The sequence below is a fragment of the Rhinoraja longicauda genome, chromosome 9, assembly GCF_053455715.1.
Source record: "Rhinoraja longicauda isolate Sanriku21f chromosome 9, sRhiLon1.1, whole genome shotgun sequence".
NCBI classification, from domain to species: domain Eukaryota; kingdom Metazoa; phylum Chordata; class Chondrichthyes; order Rajiformes; family Arhynchobatidae; genus Rhinoraja; species Rhinoraja longicauda.
Window position 1 is genome coordinate 34,909,928 of NC_135961.1, and position 21,950 is coordinate 34,931,877.

Sequence of the window (21,950 nt, forward strand, 5' to 3'; positions counted from 1 at the left end):
TGTACTCGGATCTTCGGACTTTGATTTTGTTTTTGCACTATATTTTATTTCATTTATTGAATTTTTTCTTGTATATTATGGTATCTATGAAGTACTATGTTTACATCCCTGTTCTGTACTGTGAGTAAGAATTTCAGTGTTCAATTTTGGGACATAAGACAATAAAATATTATTGACTCTGGACTCCTATAAAATGTTCTTCACAGATAGTTGATTACCAAAGTATTTAAAAATTATTGCACTTCATAATTGTAAGAACGTGATAACTTGGAAAGTTGGACTGTGGGTGACGAAATCTCGTCCAAAAAACTTGTTTTTTTTGGATGACAATAAAGGTAATTCTGATTCTGTAATGTGGTACTAAAGAATGGGCATTGGCGGATGCAATCAGTTGTTTAATAGTTTTTAATGGTGACAAAATGGATTTGAGGTGAGATGCTTTCTGTGAGCATGTGAAGCTTCCACTGTTTATCTTAAAATCAGTGGTACAAGTAACACAAAACAAGGGATGATCTTATTAAACCCTTACTGTACTAAACCGCGATTCATGTGACTCGATCGTCCAGCATTGGGCTTTTAAACCATTTTTGTTCTTTAAATCTCATGAGCCCTGTTTGTATTTTTTTTCATTTTAACAAGACATTGGTGTACATAAGCATGATAACTATACTCTGGAAAGGTCTGTACTATTCATATGTTCCAAAAGCTAACCACACAGAGAAAATCTATTTAGTTTATATGTAGGATCAAAAGTAGTTTTGATGGCAAGGCAACAAATGCAATCATAGGCATACAGAGCCGTTTCTATAATAATCACGGTCTGAATAAGGGTCTCGCCCCAAAAGTCTCCTATCCTTGTTCTCCAGGAATGCTGCCTGACCTGCTGAGTTACTCCAGTATTTTGTGTCTTTCCTCTAATATTCAAACTATATTGTGAAGTCATGGAAAATCAACTATTCTTGGTCTTGTTGCATCCTTGGCAAATAAATTCAAAATCAGAGCACTTGCATTAACATTTTGTTTTGTAAAAAAATAATGTAAACACAGATTTCAAGTTTTATGAGTGTCTAAACCTCGACGGTACACTTCTATGTCACCCTAGATAAGGCAAGCTTGGATGCTCTTATCAAAGCCACTTTCACTTTTCTGTCATAATATATGCTATTTGACTCCCTGCAGTGCATATCACTTCCATCCATTTGAATACCTCATGCCTGTTTTACAGTGGTTATTCTATATTGTCACCTGAGCATATTGAATTAAATCTAGCTCTTTCAGTGTAGCATTTATTTTCAATATTCCTCAGCTTTAACTCATTGAGTGAATCCTGGTCATTTATAATAACATGTTATGTTACACGGCTCGTAATCTGCTCCATGGCTTATGTATACCACACATAGCAACAGGCCATTTCTGCATGGCTGTCAGCATGTTTAAATATTAGTTCCATATTTCAGGATGATCTCTGTTACTGTATTATGTTTGTTGTACTGACTGAAGGATTAGCTGTGCACATCAGGGATCCTCTTACTGCAGCTATGTGTCTTACACCTGCTTGTATTCATGACTTGGTTTTCCAAGGCTTGATTTAATGTATTTAACTTGGAGAATAGCCATCAGGATTATTATTGCAATTACTAATACTGCAAAGATGCAGTCATTAATTTAGAAATTACTCTGATACCTTCTGCTTAACTCTATCCGGAAAGGTGTGAAAGTAATAAGAATATCTTATCCTTACACAAAAAGGCACAAAGTGCTGGAGTAACGCTGTCTGACCTGCTGTACGAAATGTGTAGGAAGGAACTGCAGATGCTGGTTTACACCGAAGATAGACACAAAAAGCTGGAGTAACTCAGCGGGTCAGGCAACATTTCTGGAGAACATGGATAAATGACGTTTCGGGCCGGGACCCTTCTAAATGTCACCTCTCCATGTTCTCCAGAGATGCTGCCTAACCTGCTGAGTTACTCCAGTACTTTGCACCTTTTTTTGTAAACACGCATCTGCAGTTCCTTGTTTCCTTAATGTGAAGCATTTCTAAAAGTTGGAATTTTGTTTTATTTGGGTGAGTGCTTATAACTAGTTGTCCTTTTGAACAGTGTAGAAAGTTGCCTATCTTCTGTCTTCTCATTTAACCTAGTTCTGATCATAGTTTAAACCTGAGCTGCAAACTAGGTGCCCATATTTTAAATTTAAAAGAAGGACTGAAAGAAGTGATTAAAACAATGAATGGTTTAGATCGAGAAACTGGCTTCTCAGTCAGTAACTGGAGAATAAAGTGACTAGCAAAAGAACAGCGCCGGAGACTCAGGTTCGATCCTGACTACGGGCGCCGTCTGTACAGAGTTTGTATGTTCTCCCCGTGACCTGCGTGGGTTTTCTCCGAGATCTTCGGGTTCCTCCCACGCTCCAAAGACGTACAGGTATGTAGGTTAATTGGCTGGGTTAATTAAAAATGTAAAAATTGTCCCTAGTGTGTGTAGGATAGTGTGGGGATCGCTGGGCGGCGCGGACCCGGTGGGCGAAGGGCCTGTTTCCACGCTGTATCTCTAAATCTACATCTAAATTATGAAGTACCCTTTGCTGCTACAAGTACCACTGGTATTCCACTGTCAATATGATGATGGAGAGTGATGTTGCGGTATCCTTCAGGTGGAGTTAGAGAAAATGTTTAGATAAGAACATAAAGCAAGAACAGGAGTAGGTCATTTGACCATCAAGCTTGCTCCATCAGACATTTGGAGTATTGTGAGCAATTTTGGACGCATGTCTGAGGAAAGATGTGCTGGCGCTGGAGATGCAGACCTCCCAACCCTTCCGAATTTGGCGGAAAGCTTCTGCTTTCCGATTTTGCCTCACATTGTTCCACAAAACACATGCCTCGCCGCTCGCCCTGCCCCGCCCTGCCCCGCCTCGCCGCTGTACTCGCCGCTAGCCTGGCCTCGCCACGCCACTGGTTTTACCTCGCCGCTGGTCTCGCCTCGCCGCTCGCCCGGCCTCGCCTTGTCGCTGGCCTCGCCTCGAGCTGCCCTGACCTCGCCTCACCTCACCGCTGGCCTGGCCGCTAGCCTCGCCTCACCTTGCCGCTCGCCCGGCCTCGCCTTGTCGCTGGCCTCGTCTCGAGCTGCCCTGACTTCGCCGCTGACCTCGCCTCACCGCTGGCCTGGCCTGGCCTCGCCGCTGGTCTCGCCTTGCCGCTAGCCTCGCCTCACCTTGCCGCTCGCCCGGCCTCGCCTTGTCGCTGGCCGGGCCTTGCCTCGCCACTGGCTCGGCCTCACCTCGCCGCTGGCCTCGTCTCGCCTCTCGCTGTTGGCCCAGCCTCACCTCGCCTCTCGCCGCTGGCCTCACCTCGCCGCTGGCCCGGCCTCGCCTCGCTGCTGGCCCGGCCTCGCCGCTGACCTAGCCTTGCTGCGGAGCGTGAGGCCCGTTGATGTTGAGAGGGGATGAGGGGGGGGTTGCGGTGCGGGGGAGGGGGGGCAGTGGAGTGGGAGGAGTGGGGGTCGGGGAGGTGGAGGAAGGGAGGGGGAGAGTGGGGATGGGAGGGGAAGCGTGGGGATGGGGGATGAGGGGTGGAGGAGTGGATTTAGGGGAGGAGGGGTAGGGGGGAGTAGGGGGGTGGGGGAAGTAGGGGGGAGGGGGAAGTAGGGGGGAGGGGGAAGTAGGGGGGAGGGGGAAGGGGGGAGAGGGGGGGTGGGGAGGAGTAGGGTTGGGGGGACATGGACTGTTGTGATTTGCTGTTGAAGACCACTGGAGCAAGTATGTCTTCAATTAAATTAGGTATGTGCAAATAAGGAAAAAGCAAAAAAGAAAAAACAAAACAAAACAATTTTTTCTTTGTGTAATAAGTATTTCTGTTCAATAACCTTTCTATAAGGGGATGGACATGTTAGAGGCAGGAAACATGTTCCCAATGTTGGGGGAGTCCAGAACCAGGGGCCACAGTTTAAGAATAAGGGTAGGCCATTTAGAACGGTGATGAGGAAAAACTTTTTCAGTCAGAGAGTTGTAAATCTGTGGAATTCACTGCCTCAGAAGGCAGTGGAGGCCAAGTCTCTGAATGCATTCAAGAGAGATAAAGATAGAGCTCGTAAGGATAGCGGAGTCAAGGGGTATGGGGAGAAGGTAGGAACGGGGTACTGATTGGGAATGATCAGCCATGATCACATTGAATGGTGGTGCTGGCTTGAAGGGCCGAATGGCCTACTCATGCACCGTGCTCATGCACTCATTACAGTCTGTTGTCTATAATAGTAGAATATAATCATGATTGGCCTGACATTGTACATGTAGTCCAAGAACTACAGACTGTTGGAAATAATAGTCGTTTTTCACACGTGAATGTAGTGCAACGCATACGCGCATTTGGCGTACATACTTTTTTTTGCTGAGAAGTTGCATTACTCGCCATATTATGAATTTTGTTGTAAAATTCTGAATTTTGGACATCAAAATTCTGAATTTGTAAAATCAAATGTTGGGAGGTCTGGAGATGGTCCAGAGAAGGTTTATGAGAATGATTCCAAGAATAAGTTTGTTAACGTATGATGAATGTTTGATGGCACTGGGCCTGTATGCGCTGGAGTTTAGAAGGATGAGGGGGGAACCTCATTGAAACTTACCGAATAATGAAAGGCTTGGATAGAGTGGATGGGGAGAGTCTAGGACCAGAGGCCATAGTCTCAGAATAAACGGGCGTACCTTTAGGAAGGAGATGGTCGTGAATCTGTGGAATTCATTGCCACAGAAAACTGTGGAGGCTGTCAATGGATATTTTTAAGGCAGAGATTGATAGATTCTTGATTAGTAAGGGTGTCTGGGGTTATGGGGAGAAGACAGGAGAATGGGGTTGTGAGGGAAAGATAGATCAGCCATGATTAAATGGCGGAGTAAACTTGATGGGCCGAATGGTCTAATTCTGCTCCTATCAGTTATGAACATCATTCAGTATATCGTGGTGGATATGCCCAAGGTCTCAACTCCTCTGCTGTGTTAGTTCTCTACAGTTCTGAATTCTTCACTTTCAAAAATGTATCTACCTCCTTTTCAAAAGCCTCCAATAATCTGTCCTTCACAAACATTCAGGGTAAAGAATCCTCGGTGACATTTGCCATTCTCGGAGAAGTTCTGACATCCCTTGGTGTCAAATGACTGCCTCTCTCCACCCGCCCTCATCTTGCAACTATCTCCCCTTATTCGAGAGTCTCTCACTGGTGGATAGACCTTGGCATATATCTAAATTCCAACAAATGCAGATCTAATTTATTTAGCTGCTTGTGATGAGCCAACACTCTCATCCCAGGAATTGGCCGACTGAATCTTTTTAGGATTATCTCCAATGCTAGTATATCCCTTCAGTCCCTCAGGGGACTAATGCTGTGCACGGTGCTCCAAGTGTGGTCTCACAAATACAATTGTAACAATATTTTCCTATTTCTAATCTCAGTAATCTTGTAATAAAGGTTGTTATGCCATTTGTCTTCCCAAGCACTTGCGGCTCTTGCCTGTTAACATTTAAATATTTACTAGACCAAGTGGACCCGTTGGGCCCAAACCTCTACTGCATTCGTGCAGCACCCTCTCCTCCCCCCTTCACCCCCTCCCTCCCTTCCGTCCCCCTCCCTCCCTTCCATCCTTTCTTCCTCCCTTCCCCCGTCACCTCCTCCCTCCCCCTCCCCCTCCACCCTACCTTCCTCCCCCTTCCCCTCCCCCCCACTCCATCCCTCTCAACCCCTCCTTATCCTCCCTCCCCCTCCTCCCTCCACCCCCTCCCTCCCTCCCACCCCCCTCCCTCCCAAGGAGATAGATTGAAACTTTAAAATGTGAATGGAGTGGTCTGCTGGAGCAGCAGCATCTCAGCAGCGGAAGGGAAGAGACTTGACAAGCTGGTCAGGAAGGCCAGCTCTGTCCTGGGTTGCCCCCTCGACTCATTGCAGATGGTGGAAGAGAGGAGGATGATGGCAAAGCTAACATCGCTGCTGGACAACGTCTCCCGCCCCACTGAGTAACTCCTTCAGTGACAGACTCCTTCACCCCAAGTGCGTGAAGGAGAGATATAGGAGGTCCTTCCTTCCCGCTGCTGTGAGACTGCACAACCAGCACTGCTCCCAGCAGACGAGTCAACAATAACAGCTAAGAACACGCAGAAAACCGGTGACAATTTATGTGTCTTTTATTTATAATGAATGATCTCTTGCTCTCTTGTTATCCACTTTGCTGCTGTAACACTGTAAATTTCCCTGGTGTGGGACGAATAAAGGAATATATTATTATTATTAATAACTTAAAAATTTCACCTATATCAGTGAAACTTCTTCCATTAGTACCAAAGGGACGACGGTGAGTAAGGTGGACTTAAAATTGTCGCGCTATCGTGTACCGTTTTGGCTGTAGTTCAGGAACAAACAAACAAACAAACAAACAAGAGTTTTAGTATATAGATGCACACACCTACCTGGATCTCCTTGTACTTTGCTCATCTCTGCAATCTTTCCCCATTTGGATAATTGTCTGCATTTACATTCCTCTTACCTCATACTTTTCACATTAAACTCCATTTGTTAAGTTTTGCAGCTTTCTATAGTTTGTTGAAGAATCCCTAATAGCCTCAACACAACATGGCCTCCCACTTAATCTGTAAAATTGGGTTATCCTACACCATGTCCTCTCCTCCATGACATCAATGTAAATAGTAAATTATTGAGGTCCAAGCATCGAACCTTGGGGCACACCACTGCATACATTCCTTCCAGCCTGATAAAGATCTCTATCTAACTCTTCGTATGTGATAACCAATCTTAAATCCATTTTAACATACTTCCCCCAATACCATGGGGGAATTATCTCTTATCTTGTGCACCAGTCTTTTACGTGGCACTTGTGTCAAGTGCCTTCTGGAACTTAAAACAGAATATGGTGGTCAGACGCTGTTTCCAAATGTTCTAATTTACTATTTTCTGTTTTGATTCCCACCCCTACCGTATCCTTTTGACTGACAGTCCTTTTGGGGGGGGGGAAGTACTAAAATTAGTTTGCTAAAATCCCCTTTTGTTTTTTAAAATTCATTACATTGGTGCTCCATTCAAAAACGTGTTGGATGAATCTAGATCCTCTTTGTAACTAGTTAGCATAATCTTGAGCAAAGCGGAAAGTACTGACTGCTTCAGGCATGATATTTAGAAGAGGTTAACAGAACTCTCAGGAAATTTCATTGAAAGACAGTGTACAAATTTTTGGATTAGCCAACCTTGCAGACTATGTCAAAAAGCGAGTAATCACGATCAGTCTGAAACCTGATACATGGGTTCATGTCCGTTTCGTTGTACAAAGGACAGTCACAGGACTTCCTATGCTGTTCATGATGAGATCACAAGGTTTTCCAGTTTAATAATACTTTAACCTTTAATTTCCCTTTGCAAACTGTGGTAACGTGCACCTGGTTCATTATTTCTGAAGTAAGATTAATATGGGCAATGATTAAGAACTGCAGTACCAGTAACACTGATGCCATCCATCATGATAAAGAGAGCACATTCTCATCAATATGGAACATAGTCTAACTGAATCGTCCAAATGTAAAAAAGAGCCACATTACTGACTCTGTGAACAAGTTTAACAGAAAGATTTAATGCAGCAATATAGTATGTCAATGATATTTCGGACTGAGGAGCCATTTTGACTTTTAGAAAATGGTAAAGGGCCTTAGGCTGCTAGATGGTTTGATGAAGTATCATTTGATTAAATGATACAGCATGGAAATAGGCCCTTTGGCCCACCGAATCCACATTGACAATCAATCAGCCATTCACATTAGTTCTATATTATCTCACTTTCACATCTACACTAGGGGCAATTCACAGAGGCCAATTAAACTACAAACTGCACGCCTTTGGGATATGGTTGGAAACTGGAGCATCCGGAGGAAACCCATGTGGGCAAAGGGAGAACGTACAAACTCCACACAGCCCCTGAGGTCAGGATCGAACTCGGGTCTCCGGCGCCATGAGACAGCAGATCTACCAAATGCAGCATTATTTGTATCTCAGACAAACTTTTTTTTTTTAAGTGCTTAAGAAGTTGAGGGAGAATTGACATTTTTAGTGGTAAATCTACGTTCACACAGCACAGTAAATCAGCAAACTACAGCATATTTTGAAATTGTTCTTGAATTAAAAATTAACGAAGCATTCATTAGGTTGAAGGGGTTCTGGAAAGCGAGTGTTTATATTAACCTGACAAATATCATTTATTTCTAATGGATAGGGAGAGAAATGTGCCAGATAAAATGAGGATGCTACTTTAATTTTTTTCTCCTTTTGTTCTCCACAGCTTTGACTGCCTATACGTACCTTACTATCTTTGATCTTTTCAGGTAAATCATTTAATTATAATTTTCTAAATGCATGTGCTTGATGGGACTAAAGATTAATTAATATGTGAAATTTTAGTTTTGCTATATAAAATGTTCATTTAGTGCAGCACAGTGGCGCAGCGGTAGAGTTGCTGCCTTACAGCACTAGAGAATCAGGTTCAATTCTGTCTACGGGTGCTGTCTGTATGGAGTTTGCACGTTCTCCCTGTGACCACGTGGGTTTTCTCCGAGTCCTCTGGTTTCCTCTCGCACTCCTAAGACGTGTAGGTTTGTAGGTTATTTGGCTTCTGCAAATTGTCCTTTTGTGTGTGTAGGGTAGAGCTTGTGTACGGGTGGTTGCTGGTCGGCGTGGACTCGGTGGGCCAAACTGTATGTTTCCACGTTGTATCTCTAAACTAAACTAAACAATGCAGATCCTTGAAATTAAAAATATATATAAGAACAGTGGAATATTCAGCATTTTGAACAACATCGGTGGGGAGAGAAACAAGAATCAAAGTTTCATCAGGCTAGGGTTATTAAGCTAAAACATTATTTCTGATAACTTCTCTGATGCTATCTGACCTACAGGACATTTTCCACAATTTCTCCAATTTGTTCAAATATCTGCAGCAAAGTATATTTGGAACTATTTGACACCTTATATCAGATTTCTGTCAGGTGATCAGTTAAATGTGAGTTACAAGGCATCTGTTTCACGTTTTTGTGCCTGGGCGCCCTTTCTCAGCAATGTCCTCCTAGATAATAACTTCAAATATCCCTTGCTTTCCCTCTCTCTCCATTCCCTCCCCCTTCCCAGTTCTCCCACCAGTATTACTGTCTCCGACTACATTCTATCTCTGTCCTGCCCACTCCCCTGATATCAGTCTGAAGAAGGGTCTTGACCCGAAATGTCACCCATTCCTTCTCTCCAGAGATGCTGCCTGAGTTACTCCAGCATTTGTGTCTACCTTTGATGTACTTCTAGTACTTGGCTCTATTTTTTTTAAGTAGCTTGAGTGAACCTGAGCACCATTTTGGGACCTCTTTTTGGTCTGGGGTTATATTGGCCTCAATTTGCACCTCGCCTACTGCACCTTGGCAACTTGTGTGGTGGATTCTGCAGTTCTGCCTGGTAACACTGAATTTATTTTTACGGAATGTGCATTTTGTTTCTGGGAAAATTGACATAAATCAAGGTTTGTTCTATACAGTCCACCCACCGATTTTCCAGCACCCTTAGTTCCAGAGCCTTTCTGGATTATCCGTTTTTCCAGACCAACAGAGGTCTCAGCCGACGAGATGAGTCCAACGATACTGGAACCGTCTGCCGAGGAGCCGAGATACCGACCCGCAAAGTCGATCTTGGAAGTCGTCTATGGGAACGGATCTGTCGACTCCGGCCAGGCCGGAGTTCCATAGCCCCAGCCGCAGGGAGCAAATATGACCCATCGATTGGCACGGAAATCCCGATGAGGTTGAGATCAGCCTTCTCACCCTAGTCGCATCATTTTCGGGGCGATTTCAAGTGCTCTCTCGTAATTATGTCCGGATTAAAGGAGGTGCTGGACCACCAGTTGCAGGAACATAGGTGGAGGGCCTTCATCTATAATTCATGAAAGAGAATTCAGTGTGAGAATTCCCATAAAAATCTGTTTAAAATATCCCTTTGATGATTCCATTTATTGGAGTTAGATGAGTGAATATTTACATAACCCCATCCACTAAACAAAATAGAGTAGAAAAGTTAAAATATGACACAAGTGCACTGAAGGTCAGTAAGTATTTGGAAGAGAAATATAGATTGATATTTCAGAAGGGACATTTTCTGATTTCCAGGCCTTTGCTGTTTTTTAACCAGGCACTTTCTGCCCTTTTGTGAAAGAGAATAGATCAAATGATGTGATGACATCAATTGAATCAAAATTGAGAGTGGCATATTTTTAGCAAAATAGATTTTTTTCTACCTTCTGGATTTTGTTACTTTCAAATCAAAAATATGATTGAGTTTTTTTGCAATGCACAATTCTCTGGTTAGTTTGCTTTTAAAAAGTGGTTCACTGATCTGCAAAACGCTTATGATGAACAGGGGGAAATTGTGTTCTTGTTGTGTACTGATTAACCAAGAGTACCAGATGAATGGACCGCACTGTATTAATGGTGCCATTGAGTTTATTGTTTCCAGCATTACAAAAATATATCAAACCAACTTCCAAGTTCAAAACAAGGAACTGCAGATGCTGGTTTTCAAATAAAGATACAAAGTGCTGCAGTAACAGTGGGTCAGGCAGCATCTCTGGAGAATGTGGATAGGTGATGTTCAGGTAGGGAACCATCAGTCTGCATAAGGGTCCTGGCCCGAAATGTCACCTATCCATGTCTCCAGAGATGCTGCTTCACCCACTGAGTTACTCCAGCACATAGTGGGGGTTTTGACAAAACCCCTAACTGATGAGCGGCCTTTATAAAACATATGGTAGACATGTACCTGTAAAACCCCAGTATGTAATCATCTTTAAACTGAGGGACATGAATATAGTTGGCTTTGCTTGGTTCCATTTTTAATTCATCTTTTTTACTTTTATCTGTTTATTTCCCAGTTTAGTGACTTGTTTGATAAGTTTCTGGGTGACTTTGAAGAAACCTAGTTCAGGATATTCCTTTGGGTAAGTGTATGTTCAGTGTATAATTAATACCTTTAAATTTTATAGTAATGATGAATATGGAATGTGTATTTTGTTCTGTATATGAAGGGAGTTCTAAATACGGTATTTAACTATTCATTTTAATAAAAGCAGAGCACTTAACCTTTTTATAGCAGCACTTTACAGACATCCACAAATGTGAATTTTACAGACCAGGCACTTGTATTTCACAGCCCAAGGTTTGTCGAGTCTCTATCAGTTGTGCTGCACCCCTAGACAGAAAGATGTGCTCTGGAAAGATGTTCCGTTTTACAAAGAAAAAGAGTGAAGATAGAAGAGGTTTAGAGGGAGACAAGCAAAATGTGGGCAAATCGGATGGGCATTTTGGTCGGCATGGACAAATTGTGCTGAATGGTCTGTTTTCGTGCTTTATGATAACATATTGGCTCTGGTCCCACAGACTCTTGCACTGCCATTATATTAGTCACTCAACTGTATACCAGACTTACCAATGTAATAGTTCATCTAGGCATGGATACAAATCAGCTTAATATTGATAAATGAATGGCAGCCTAGCTCGTTAATGGGACCTATCATGGGTGTAAGGATTTCATCTCTCTGGCTCTTGATTACCTGACACTTTACATTTTTTATTGGGTAGTGTGGTTCACTGTTGACAAGGAATGGAGAAATCAAACAACTTCAATATGCAGTCGACAAATCTGGATAGGAAGCATCCCAGGTGGTTCAGAGACATGGGGTTGCAAAACAGTTTACCATAATCTTCTAATCCTCCCAAGATAAAGAGGAAGCCCTAGAGCACTGATAAAATGGCAACATTAATATTGATGTTTAAAAAGGTATGTAAGGACATGCCAGGCAACTACAGAGGGGTTAGTTTAATAGCAATTTCAAGGAAATGTTCTGTAGAAATTAGGTAAATAATAAGTTCTAGTCATAGTCACACAACATGGAAACAGGCCCTTCAGCTCAACTTGCCCATGCTCACCAAGATGCCCCATCTACCCCCTGCCCACATCCTTCTAAACATTTCTTATCTATGTGCCTGTCCAAATGTTTTAAAAATATTGTTATAGTACCTGACTCGACTACTTCCTCTGGCAGCTCATTCCATATACCCACCACCCTCTGTGTGGAAAAGGTTGCCCCTTGGGTTCCTATTAAATCTTTCCCCTCTCATCTTAAACCTATTCCCTCTGGTTCTCAATTCCCCAACTTTGTTTAAAAGAAAGTAAGTACTTAGGAAAATATAAGTTGATAAAGTGGAGCCAGAACAGATTTGTCGAAGACAAATTGATTTTGATTGACTTAATTAAATTTTTCGATGAGGTAAAAAAAGAGATTGAGGAAGGGACTGAATAAACATCATCCATGTGGAATTTTAGAAGCTGGTTGATGTTCCCTTTCAGAAGCCAAGTTAGAAAAATTGGGGCCTATGGAATTAAAGGTTCGCTGGCAGCATGGAAAGAAAATTGGTTAATTATAGAAAAGAGTGCAGTAGCAATGGTTATTATTTGGACTACTGAGAAGTCATAGACTGGCTGAATGGGCAGATAGATGGTAGATAAAATTCAACATGCAGAAGTGTGACCTTGTACACTTTGGCAGAACGATTAAAAAGAGATAGTATCAGGTAAATGCCTCAGTTCTAAAGGGTGTAGAGGAGCTGATGCATCTGGTGTACAGTGCATTCAGAAAGTATTCAGACCCCTTCACGTTTTGTTACATTGTAGCCTTATTTTAAAATGGATTAAATTCATTTTTGTTATCATCAATCTACACACAATACCCCATAATAAAAAAGTGAAAACAGGTGTTTGGAAATTTTGCAAAGTAATAAAAAAGAAATAACTGAAATATCACATTTACATAAGTATTCAGACCCTTTACTCAGTACTTTGCTGAGGCACCTTTGGCAGCAATTACAGCCTCAAGCCTTCTTGGATATGACGCTACAAGCTTGGCACACCTGTATTTGGGTAATTTCTCCCATTCTTCTCTGCAGATCCTCTCAAGCTCTGTCAGGTTGGATGGGGAGCGTTGATGCACAGCTATTTTCAGGTTCCTCTGGAGATGTTCAATTGGGTTCAAGTCTGGGCTCTGGCTGGGCCACTCAAGGACATTCACAGACTTGTCACGAAGCCACTCCTGCATTGTCTTGGCTGTGTGCTTAAGGTCGTTGTCCTGTTGGGTGAACCTCCACCCCAGTCTGAGGTCCAGAACGCTCTGGAGCAGGTTTTCGTCAAGGATCTCTCTGTACTTCCTTCCGTTCATCTTTCCCTCGATCCTGACTAGTCTCCCAGTTCCTGCCACTGAAAAACATTCCCATAGCATGATGCTGCCACCACCATGCTTCACCGTAGGTATGGTATTGGCCAGGTGATGAGCGGTCCCTGGTTTCCTCCGCTTGGCATTCAGGCCAAAGAGTTCAATCTTGGTTTCATCAGACCAGAGAATCTTGTTTCACATGGTCTGGGTCCTTTAAGTGCCTTTTGGCAAACTCCAAGCGGGCTGTCATGTGCCTTTTACTGAGGAGTGGCTTCCGTCTGGCCACTCTACCATAATGGCCTGATTGGTGGAGTGCTGCAGATATAGTTGTCCTTCTGGAAGATTCTCCCATCTTCACAGAGGAACTCTGGAGCTCGGTCAGAGTGACCATCTCCCTGACCAAGGCCCCCTTCTCCCCCGATTGCTCAGTTTGGCCGGGCTGCCAGCTCTATGAAGAGTCCTGGTGGTTCCAAAGTTCTTCCATTTAAGAATGACGGAGGCCACTGTGCTGCAGAAATTGTTTTATACCCTTCCCCAGATCTGTGTCTCAACACAATCCTGTCTCGGAGGTCTCCAGACAATATCTTCATGGCTTGGTTTTTGCTCTTACGTGCACTGTCAACTGTGGAACGTTATATAGACAGGTGTGTGCCTTTCCAAATCATGTCCAATCAATTTAATTTACCACTGGTGGACTCCAATCAAGTTGTAGAAACATCTCAAGGATAATCAATGGAAACAGGATGAACCTAAGCTCAATTTTGAGTGTCATAGCAAAGGGTCTGAATACTTGCGTAAATGTGATATTTCAGTTATTTCTTTTTAATTACTTTGCAAAAATTTCTAAACACCTGTTTTTGCTTGTTCATTCTGGGGTATTGTGTGTACATTGATGATTTTTTAAATTTTTTAATCCATTTTAAAATAAAGCTCTAACGTAACAAAATGTGGAAAAATGAAGGGGTCTGTATACTTTATGAATGCACTGTACATGTGTGTGAGCTCAGAGTGGAAGGGCACTTAGAAAGTCATGAAGCAAATGGAATACTGGAGAAGGGTCTGAAGAAGGGTCTCGACCCGAAACGTCACCCATTCCTTCTCTCCCGAGATGCTGCCTGACCTGCTGAGTTACTCCAGCATTTTGTGAATAAATACCTTCGATTTGTACCAGCATCTGCAGTTATTTTCTTATACAAATGGAATACTGGGGTGCATAAAAAGAGGCATTGAATACAAAACCAAACAACTATGCAAACAATGTTTGGAAAAACCATAACATGGTGTCCCTGTACTCAATAAATTAACCGAAGAGGGCAAACATGCCAAATGCCTTCTTCACCACCCTACCAAACAAAATACAAACTTGATCAAATAGTTAGGTCACAACTTTGCATCAATGTATGTCTATTAGAAAGAATGTGAGAGTTCAGGTTTGGGTACCGGAAAGATTTATTAGAAGAGTCCCAAGGAAGATGGAGAAACAAAGTACTACAGTTGCTGGTTAATACATAAAATGACACAAAGGAGACAGTCTGAAGAATAGTCTCGACCAGAAACGTCATCTATCCATGTTCTGACCTGCTGCAGCACTACTCCAGCACGTTGTGGCCTTCCCAAGGAAGATGAACCGGTTAAAAAAAAAGAATGGTCAGGATTTATAAATCACTGCCCAAGAGTAGAGGCAACAGGATCTGCGTCATAGAGCTATACCACACCGGATGAGACCCTTCAACCCCCAACTCATCCATGCCGAGCAAGTTGCCTAAAGAAGCTAGTCCCATTTGCCTTTGCTTGGCTCATATCCTCCAAACCTTTCATATCCATGTCCGTGTTTAAGTATCTTTTCAGTTGTAATTTTACCCACAACGGCCACTTCCTGTGGCAGCTCATTCCAAATACATTCCACTCTCTGTATGAAAACGTTGATCCTCTTAAAGTTTTCCCCTCTCATCTTAAACATAGACCTCTACTTTTAGACTCCCCTACTCTAGGAAAAAGATTGTGTCTACTCACCTTATTTATTCGCTCATGATTTTTATATGTATCTGTAATGTCTCCCCTCTGCCTCCTACACTCCAGGGAAAAAAAGACTCAGTCAATCCAGCCTCTGCTTTTAACCAAACTTTCCAGATCCGAACATACAAACTCTACACAGGTAGTTTCTGAGGTCAGGACTGAACCCAGGTCTCTAACTCTACCAACCACACCTCTGTATCACCCACACAGAGCAGAATTCAGTTGACTACCATGAGAAAGAAATGCAGCAGCTTAATTTCAATCTGCAGTTTACCAAGCAATTTAAAAATATATTCTTAAACAATGTATGCCCATATTAGCAGCTCCCTGGTTAAATGCAAGAACCAACTTGCTTCAGTGCTCTACTAGATAATCCCAAAATCTTATTGTTAACAAAAGCAAATTATGTCAAAAAAGATCAATGCTTATCACATTCCTGTACTTGAACTTCTGTTATCCAGACAAAATGGAGACAACATTGTATAAACTAAAAATATTTTTGTTCTAGTGAGTATTAACTGAAAGCCAAGCCTGTAATGGGAAGAAAATGTTTTTAAAAATTGGCATGCTTTTTGAGATTGATAGCTTGTTTTACATGACCATCCCTTTCGCTTGCATAAGGAATCCCTTTGTACAGGAGCTGTAATTTGCGTTCTCATTAACTATTGGTTTTATGTCATTTTACTTTGTTTTCAGTATATAAAGTGGGAGAGCCAAAAGCTTTTCTCCCCATTTAAAATGAATCGCTTAAAACATTCTATTCATTTTGCTGGTGGTTCAGTGGTAAACACATTAGCCAGAGGGTGGCAAATGTGTGGAATTAATTGCCACAGACAGGGGTGGTGGCCAAAACATTGGGTATTTTTGAACCGGAGATTGATAGGCTCTTGATCAGTAAGGGGTCAAAGGTTATGGGGAGAAGGCCGGAAGATGGGTAGAGAGGGAAAAATAGATCAGCCATGACTGAATGGGGGAGTTGCATTGAAGGGCCAAATGGCTTAATTCTGTTCTTATATCTGTGGTCTTGTGGTCTAAACTGCCAATGGCTTGAGTAAAAGACACAGTGCTGGAGTAACTAAACAGGTCAGATGCTGCCTGACCCACAGATACTCCAACACTGTGGTTTATTACTCAAAATTCCTGCATCTGCAGTTCCTTACGTCTATCCTATTTTACTTTCCTGCTTTTCCTCCCTGCACATTGCAGAATGGAATTCGGCAATACACTTGAAGGGTTGAGATTAGCACACCTGACCTCACTCTCTACAGCTGCTCGGCACTGAGGATCCAGATAAGAAGTGTACCCGGCCCCTCAGCTCACTGTAACTGAGGCCTTCCCGAGGTGATGCGCGGCAGAAGCGTTCCCTAAGGCACCGTGGGCGCGGTGCCCACTTGGATGTCCCGAAGTCTTAGCAGACCATGGAGCCAGGAACCTGCCCAAAAGCTCGGTGGACCGCGGAACCATGAACCCGTCCAGAAGACCAGACGGTTTGGTCCTCTGGATATCCCATAGTACTGGGAGGGAGCTGCTGGACACATTGGACAAGAGGAGAAAGGGCAGGTGGGAGGGTGAACCAGGGTATTGCGTCGAGCACCTTCAAAGTTAGTTGCAGGAGGTGCCCCCAGGACACAAACATGACCGAGTGAGGAGAGGGATGTCGGTTTTCAGGCCAATCCGGTCAAAAGAGACAAAGGAAGGCCCTGCAGGAGCCTGAGGCTTACCTGGATTGGGAGCCGCGCCAGTAGACCGAGCGCATGGGCAGACCGGACTTTGAAAGTGACGCCAAAACATGGCAGCGCCCACATGTACAATTTCATTGTGCAGTTGCACATGTGACAAATAAAGCACCATGGCACCATTCCGCTTCTGCATTTGGTGCTCAGTGGTGAGGAGCTGAAGAACCAGATACACTGCATATCGGCAGCCTTGGCTTAACCAACTTTGGCTGCATCATATATTACAGCCCCATTCAAACAAATGGGGTCATTGATCAGGATTGAAAAAGGAAGTGGGGATTTTTCTTTATTTCACTCAATTAAAACAGTAACATATCAGTTAAATGGGTTTTAAATGCATTTAGACACAAGAAACTGCAGATACTGGTTTATAAAATTACACAAATTGCTGGAGTAACTCGGCGGACCAGGCAGTATCAATGGAGAACTTGGATAGGTGAAACTTCTTGGATCGGGTCCCTTCTTCAAACTGGTTGTCAGGATGTGAGAAAACGGGAAGGGAGTGGGAGGATGGAACAAAGCTTGCCAAGTGCAAGATAGGTGGATGCAGAAGAGGAGGGGGAGGGCTGAGTGGACAAAGGCCAAAGATGGAAGAAGATAAAAGGCTGTGCGATCAGGAGAGAAGATGTGCAAAATGTGAAGAGGAAGGGATATAGGTGGAAGGAGAATAAGAGGGATGCGCCAGGATTGTGGGAGAAATGGGCGTGCATCCTAGTGACATAGGGGGGAAAGGGAGGGGGTGTAGTTGTTTAGTTCCCTAAAATTGGAGAACACAATCTTCATAGTGTTGGGGTGTAAGCTACCCAAACAGAATATGAGGTGCTGGTCCTCCAGATTGTATGTGGTCTCACTCTGGCCATGGAGGAGACCCAGGACGGAAAGGTCCTTTACCTTTTTATCAATTTAAATATATTTTGATTGTTTTAAATGTTTCTGTCTCTGATAAGAGTCAAATAAAAAGGGAGGAAGTTGTTTTGTGAATCTGATGGTAGTGCTTTGAAGCTTTTGCATCTTCTGCCTGGTTGAAACAGGGAATGACCATACTGTGAACGGCCCTTGGTTGTGTTGGCTGCTTTTCTGAGACTGAAATGCAGATGGAATTGATGGGGAGGTGACTGGTCTGTGTAAGGGGACTGGCTGCGTTCACAACTCTGCAATTTTCTTGTTGTCTTGGCAGAGCAATTGCTAAACTAAGCTGTATTGCATCCACATAGGTTGCTTTCTATGGTGCATCTGTGGAAATTGGGAAGAATTATTGGAGATATGCTGGATTTCCTTATCTTCTGACAAAGTAGAGGCATTATTGTGTTATCTTGGTTGTAGAATCAATGTGTTTCGACCAGTACAAATTATTAGTGATATTTACATCAAGGAACTTGAAGATGTCATCGCAACAGCAGTAATACAGATTGGTGCATTTTCATTATATTTTCTTGGTCACCTTAAAACATCTAGATTTAACAATGTATAATGTGCGATTTTGAATGTTTCAACAATTTATTTTCGGGCTAATTTATTGAAAATTACAGTGGTGCAGCAGGTACAGCTCAGAAACCCTGGTTCGATCCTGGACTTAGGGTGCTATTTGTGTGGAATTTGCCCGTTTTCCCTATGAGGTTGTGGGTTTTCTCCCCGATTCCAAGGTGTGCAGGATTGTAGATGAATTCCCCTCTGTAAATTGTCCCTCATGTAGGGAGTGGATGCGAAAGTGGGATACATAAAACTAGTGTCAAAGGTTTACATTCGGTAGTTGAAATCTGGAAACATTAGTTTTCTTTTTAGAGATACAGCATGGAAACAGGCTCTTCGGTCCCCCAAGTTCATGCCAAAAATTGATCACCCGTTCACACTAGCTCTGTAAGACAGCAGCTCTACCAGCTGTGCCAATGTGCTGCCCATAATAGTCTGGTTTGCTGAAATTCTGAAGATTTATCATTGGGAGGTGACATTTTTTTTTGGACTGATTTTACGAACAACAATATTGGAGATGATAGCAGACTGAAGTATTGGAGATGCCTAGCAGGATGGGCACTTGGGCAATTTTAATTCTGTCCCGCACTCCTCTCCACTCTGTGCAGAGTAGATGCTACATTACTGAGAATCATGCATGGATTGTTTTACAATTGTGACACTTGTTTTCCTGCCTGATGCTTAAATTTCAGGTTTGAGAGGTTTGAAGTATTAGCAGTGTTTGCTGCCACCGTCCTGGCACAGCTCGGGGCTCTCTTTATACTCAAAGAAAGGTAGGAATGTGGGTCTTTTTCATTTGATTGACACGTAACATTTTACCATGAAAATTTATCCTTCTCTGACACGCATTAGGCTAATCAATATTTTACAATGCAATAAACACAATTGTTCCTTTCAGCCTTGAAGCAATAATTAGGGAATTTGAGTATTTTAGAATTGAGCCAATAAATGGGCATTGGTGATGTAGTGCATTTTGATTATGCATTATTGCTTCTTTAACCTCTGTTCAGATTAATATAATTGATAAGTCTAACCCAAACCAAATATTTAGTAAAATGTAAAACACAGAAATTCAATTTATCGTCCATTATTGACATTGCAGTTTTCTAAAGTTAATTTTCTGAATTATTTTCTGTTATTTCTTGAAGATTTTTCATTGTGAAGAATTGAAATGTGAGATGTTGTGGTTTTTAAATCTATAAATAATCAAGTATGTCAAATCTTACTGACCATGAGATTCAAGTACCATGATTCTTCCTCAATCAGTCAGAATGAGATGAGGATAAAATATGTATATCCAAATATCGTAAACATATCTTATCTGAAAATACAAGGTGACCGTGACAATTTAAACAAATGTCTTGAAGTCCAATCGTCCAATGGATTGCATACCTTTTTCTTCCTGCTCCTCAAATTTTCACCTTGCATTTAGATTTCTTTCTCCAAAACATACTCACGAGCAATGCAGGTAACTTCGCCGAATGTCCTAGTGTAGTGGGAGAACAATTTTAATATTTTTAGTTAAAAGTTTTCTTTCCTTCTCTTCATCCCTTCAAAATATTCCAATCTAATTCCTCTTTCTTGACCCAAAATAATTAGAATTGCCATTTTTTATGTAGAAACAAGGGACTGCAGATGCTGGATTTGTGTTTTTTTTTTGAAGAATGGACCCAACCAGAAACATCACCTATCCACGTTTTCCAGAGATGCTGCCTGACTCGCTGTGTTACTCGCTGTGTTACTCCAGCCCTTCCACCTACCTGTCATCTCCCTCCTCACCTGTTTCTATCTATTGCCGGCCAATCCCTGCCTAACCCATCCCTCGTACCTCATTGTACTGGCTTTCACTCCTTTGAACTCTCACTCATAATACAGAGTCCCAATCTGAAAAGACTATCTCTTTGCCTCCACAGATGCTGTTTGACCCTTTGAGTTCCCCCCAAAAGTTTTTTCTTTGCTGAAAGTTAGGATTTTGAATTTTAAATATATACATTATTACTGTTGATAAAAATAACAAATTAATATTGGTAGTAAATATTCTTCTAAAATTCAATTTTCTTTCTCATATCTTTACCAATTGAAAAAACTATTGCCTTTACAATTTTTAGCAGTGGAGTGATTTCATTTCTTGGGTTTCTTTTTGTACAGTGTGGAACGATTTATGGAACAGCCTGAGATTCATACGTAAGCTTATTTTTAGTTCTACAAGTATAAAATTGTTCTTTTGACCTTAAAATTATTTTTTTAGTAAGTCCAATTGTTAATTTGGGAACAGTATGCGTCAGTCTCATCGTAAGGAAAATTAATACGTTTTGAATCTTGACAAGATTAGTATGATTCTTTTCAAATAACTCGTTATTTAGTAACAAAGGATAAAGTGGAAAGCTTTCTGTTCCATGTTCTGTTGAGTTTTATATGGAACAGGACACCATGCCCACAGCTTGGTCGTATTTGTTAGCAGATATGTTTTTGTCTATGAATGATAAAATGTTTCTATGACATCAGTATTGTGATATTGAATAGCAAAATACAACACGTACTGGAAATACTCATCAGGTCAACCAGCATCTTTGGGGAGAATGAACGGTGAAAGGCATTGACCAAAACATTAATTTTGTTTCTCTCTCCACAGTTGTTGCCTGACCTAGTGAGTACTTCCAGCATTTTCTATTTTGTTTTTAAAAACATTCCAAATGCACTTATTTGTATAGGGTTGCTGTTAATTTAATGTATTGAACTGTTTAATAGTTACATGTTTAGTAAACCCAAAGATGAACCATTTTTTAGAAATGATTACTCAGTATGTCATTATTAAAATTCATTTACTTTCCATAATTTGCCTAAAAACTCTATTCTACAGGGGACGTCTCCTTGTTGGCACCTTTGTGGCCCTGTTCTTCAATTTACTTACCATGCTGTCTTTGAAGAACAGGTCTTTAACTTACGTTTCTGAAGGTATGTTGAGGGACTGTAAGGTGGCCACAGTATGAAAGCAGTTCCTATGCTGGCCTCAATATTGTAGAAATTTCCAAGTGACCTAGACATTACTGTCTACAATATGATATAGTGGTGTTATATTTCTTTGCAGACTGTTATCACATTTACTTCATAGCTAAAATATTTGGTGCTTTCTTGTCTTGATTGCACAATGTTCACTAAAGATGTTCTGCATTCTATCATAAAAGCAGAAAAATACTAGCAATACTTAGCAGGTCAGGTGTTATTAATGGATAGATCAACAAAGTTTATGCTTCAGACTGTTTTTTCATCAGAACTTTCCTGTAGAGCACATTTTCTAGTATGTATTTTTTGTGCTCTGATGAAAGGACATCAAATTGAAAAGTTACCTCCTATTTCCCTCTCCAGAATTGCCTCCTCTCCATCATGTTCTATTTATATTTCAATCAGATATTTTTTAATATGTTAAGGATCCCCGACAGAATG

At 41.9% G+C, this 21,950-nt stretch overlaps 1 protein-coding gene across 1 annotated transcript in view; it reads left to right on the plus strand.

Moving 5' to 3' along the window:
* The window catches only part of slc30a6 (solute carrier family 30 member 6), a 117,443-nt gene that overhangs the window by 53,792 nt on the left and 41,701 nt on the right, over positions 1-21,950 (plus strand). The window contains exons 5-9 of the mRNA XM_078405096.1: positions 8,329-8,371; positions 10,951-11,016; positions 19,199-19,279; positions 20,655-20,690; positions 21,367-21,461. Coding sequence (XP_078261222.1) covers positions 8,329-8,371; positions 10,951-11,016; positions 19,199-19,279; positions 20,655-20,690; positions 21,367-21,461 — 321 coding nt within the window. The remainder of the gene's footprint in view (positions 1-8,328; positions 8,372-10,950; positions 11,017-19,198; positions 19,280-20,654; positions 20,691-21,366; positions 21,462-21,950) is intronic.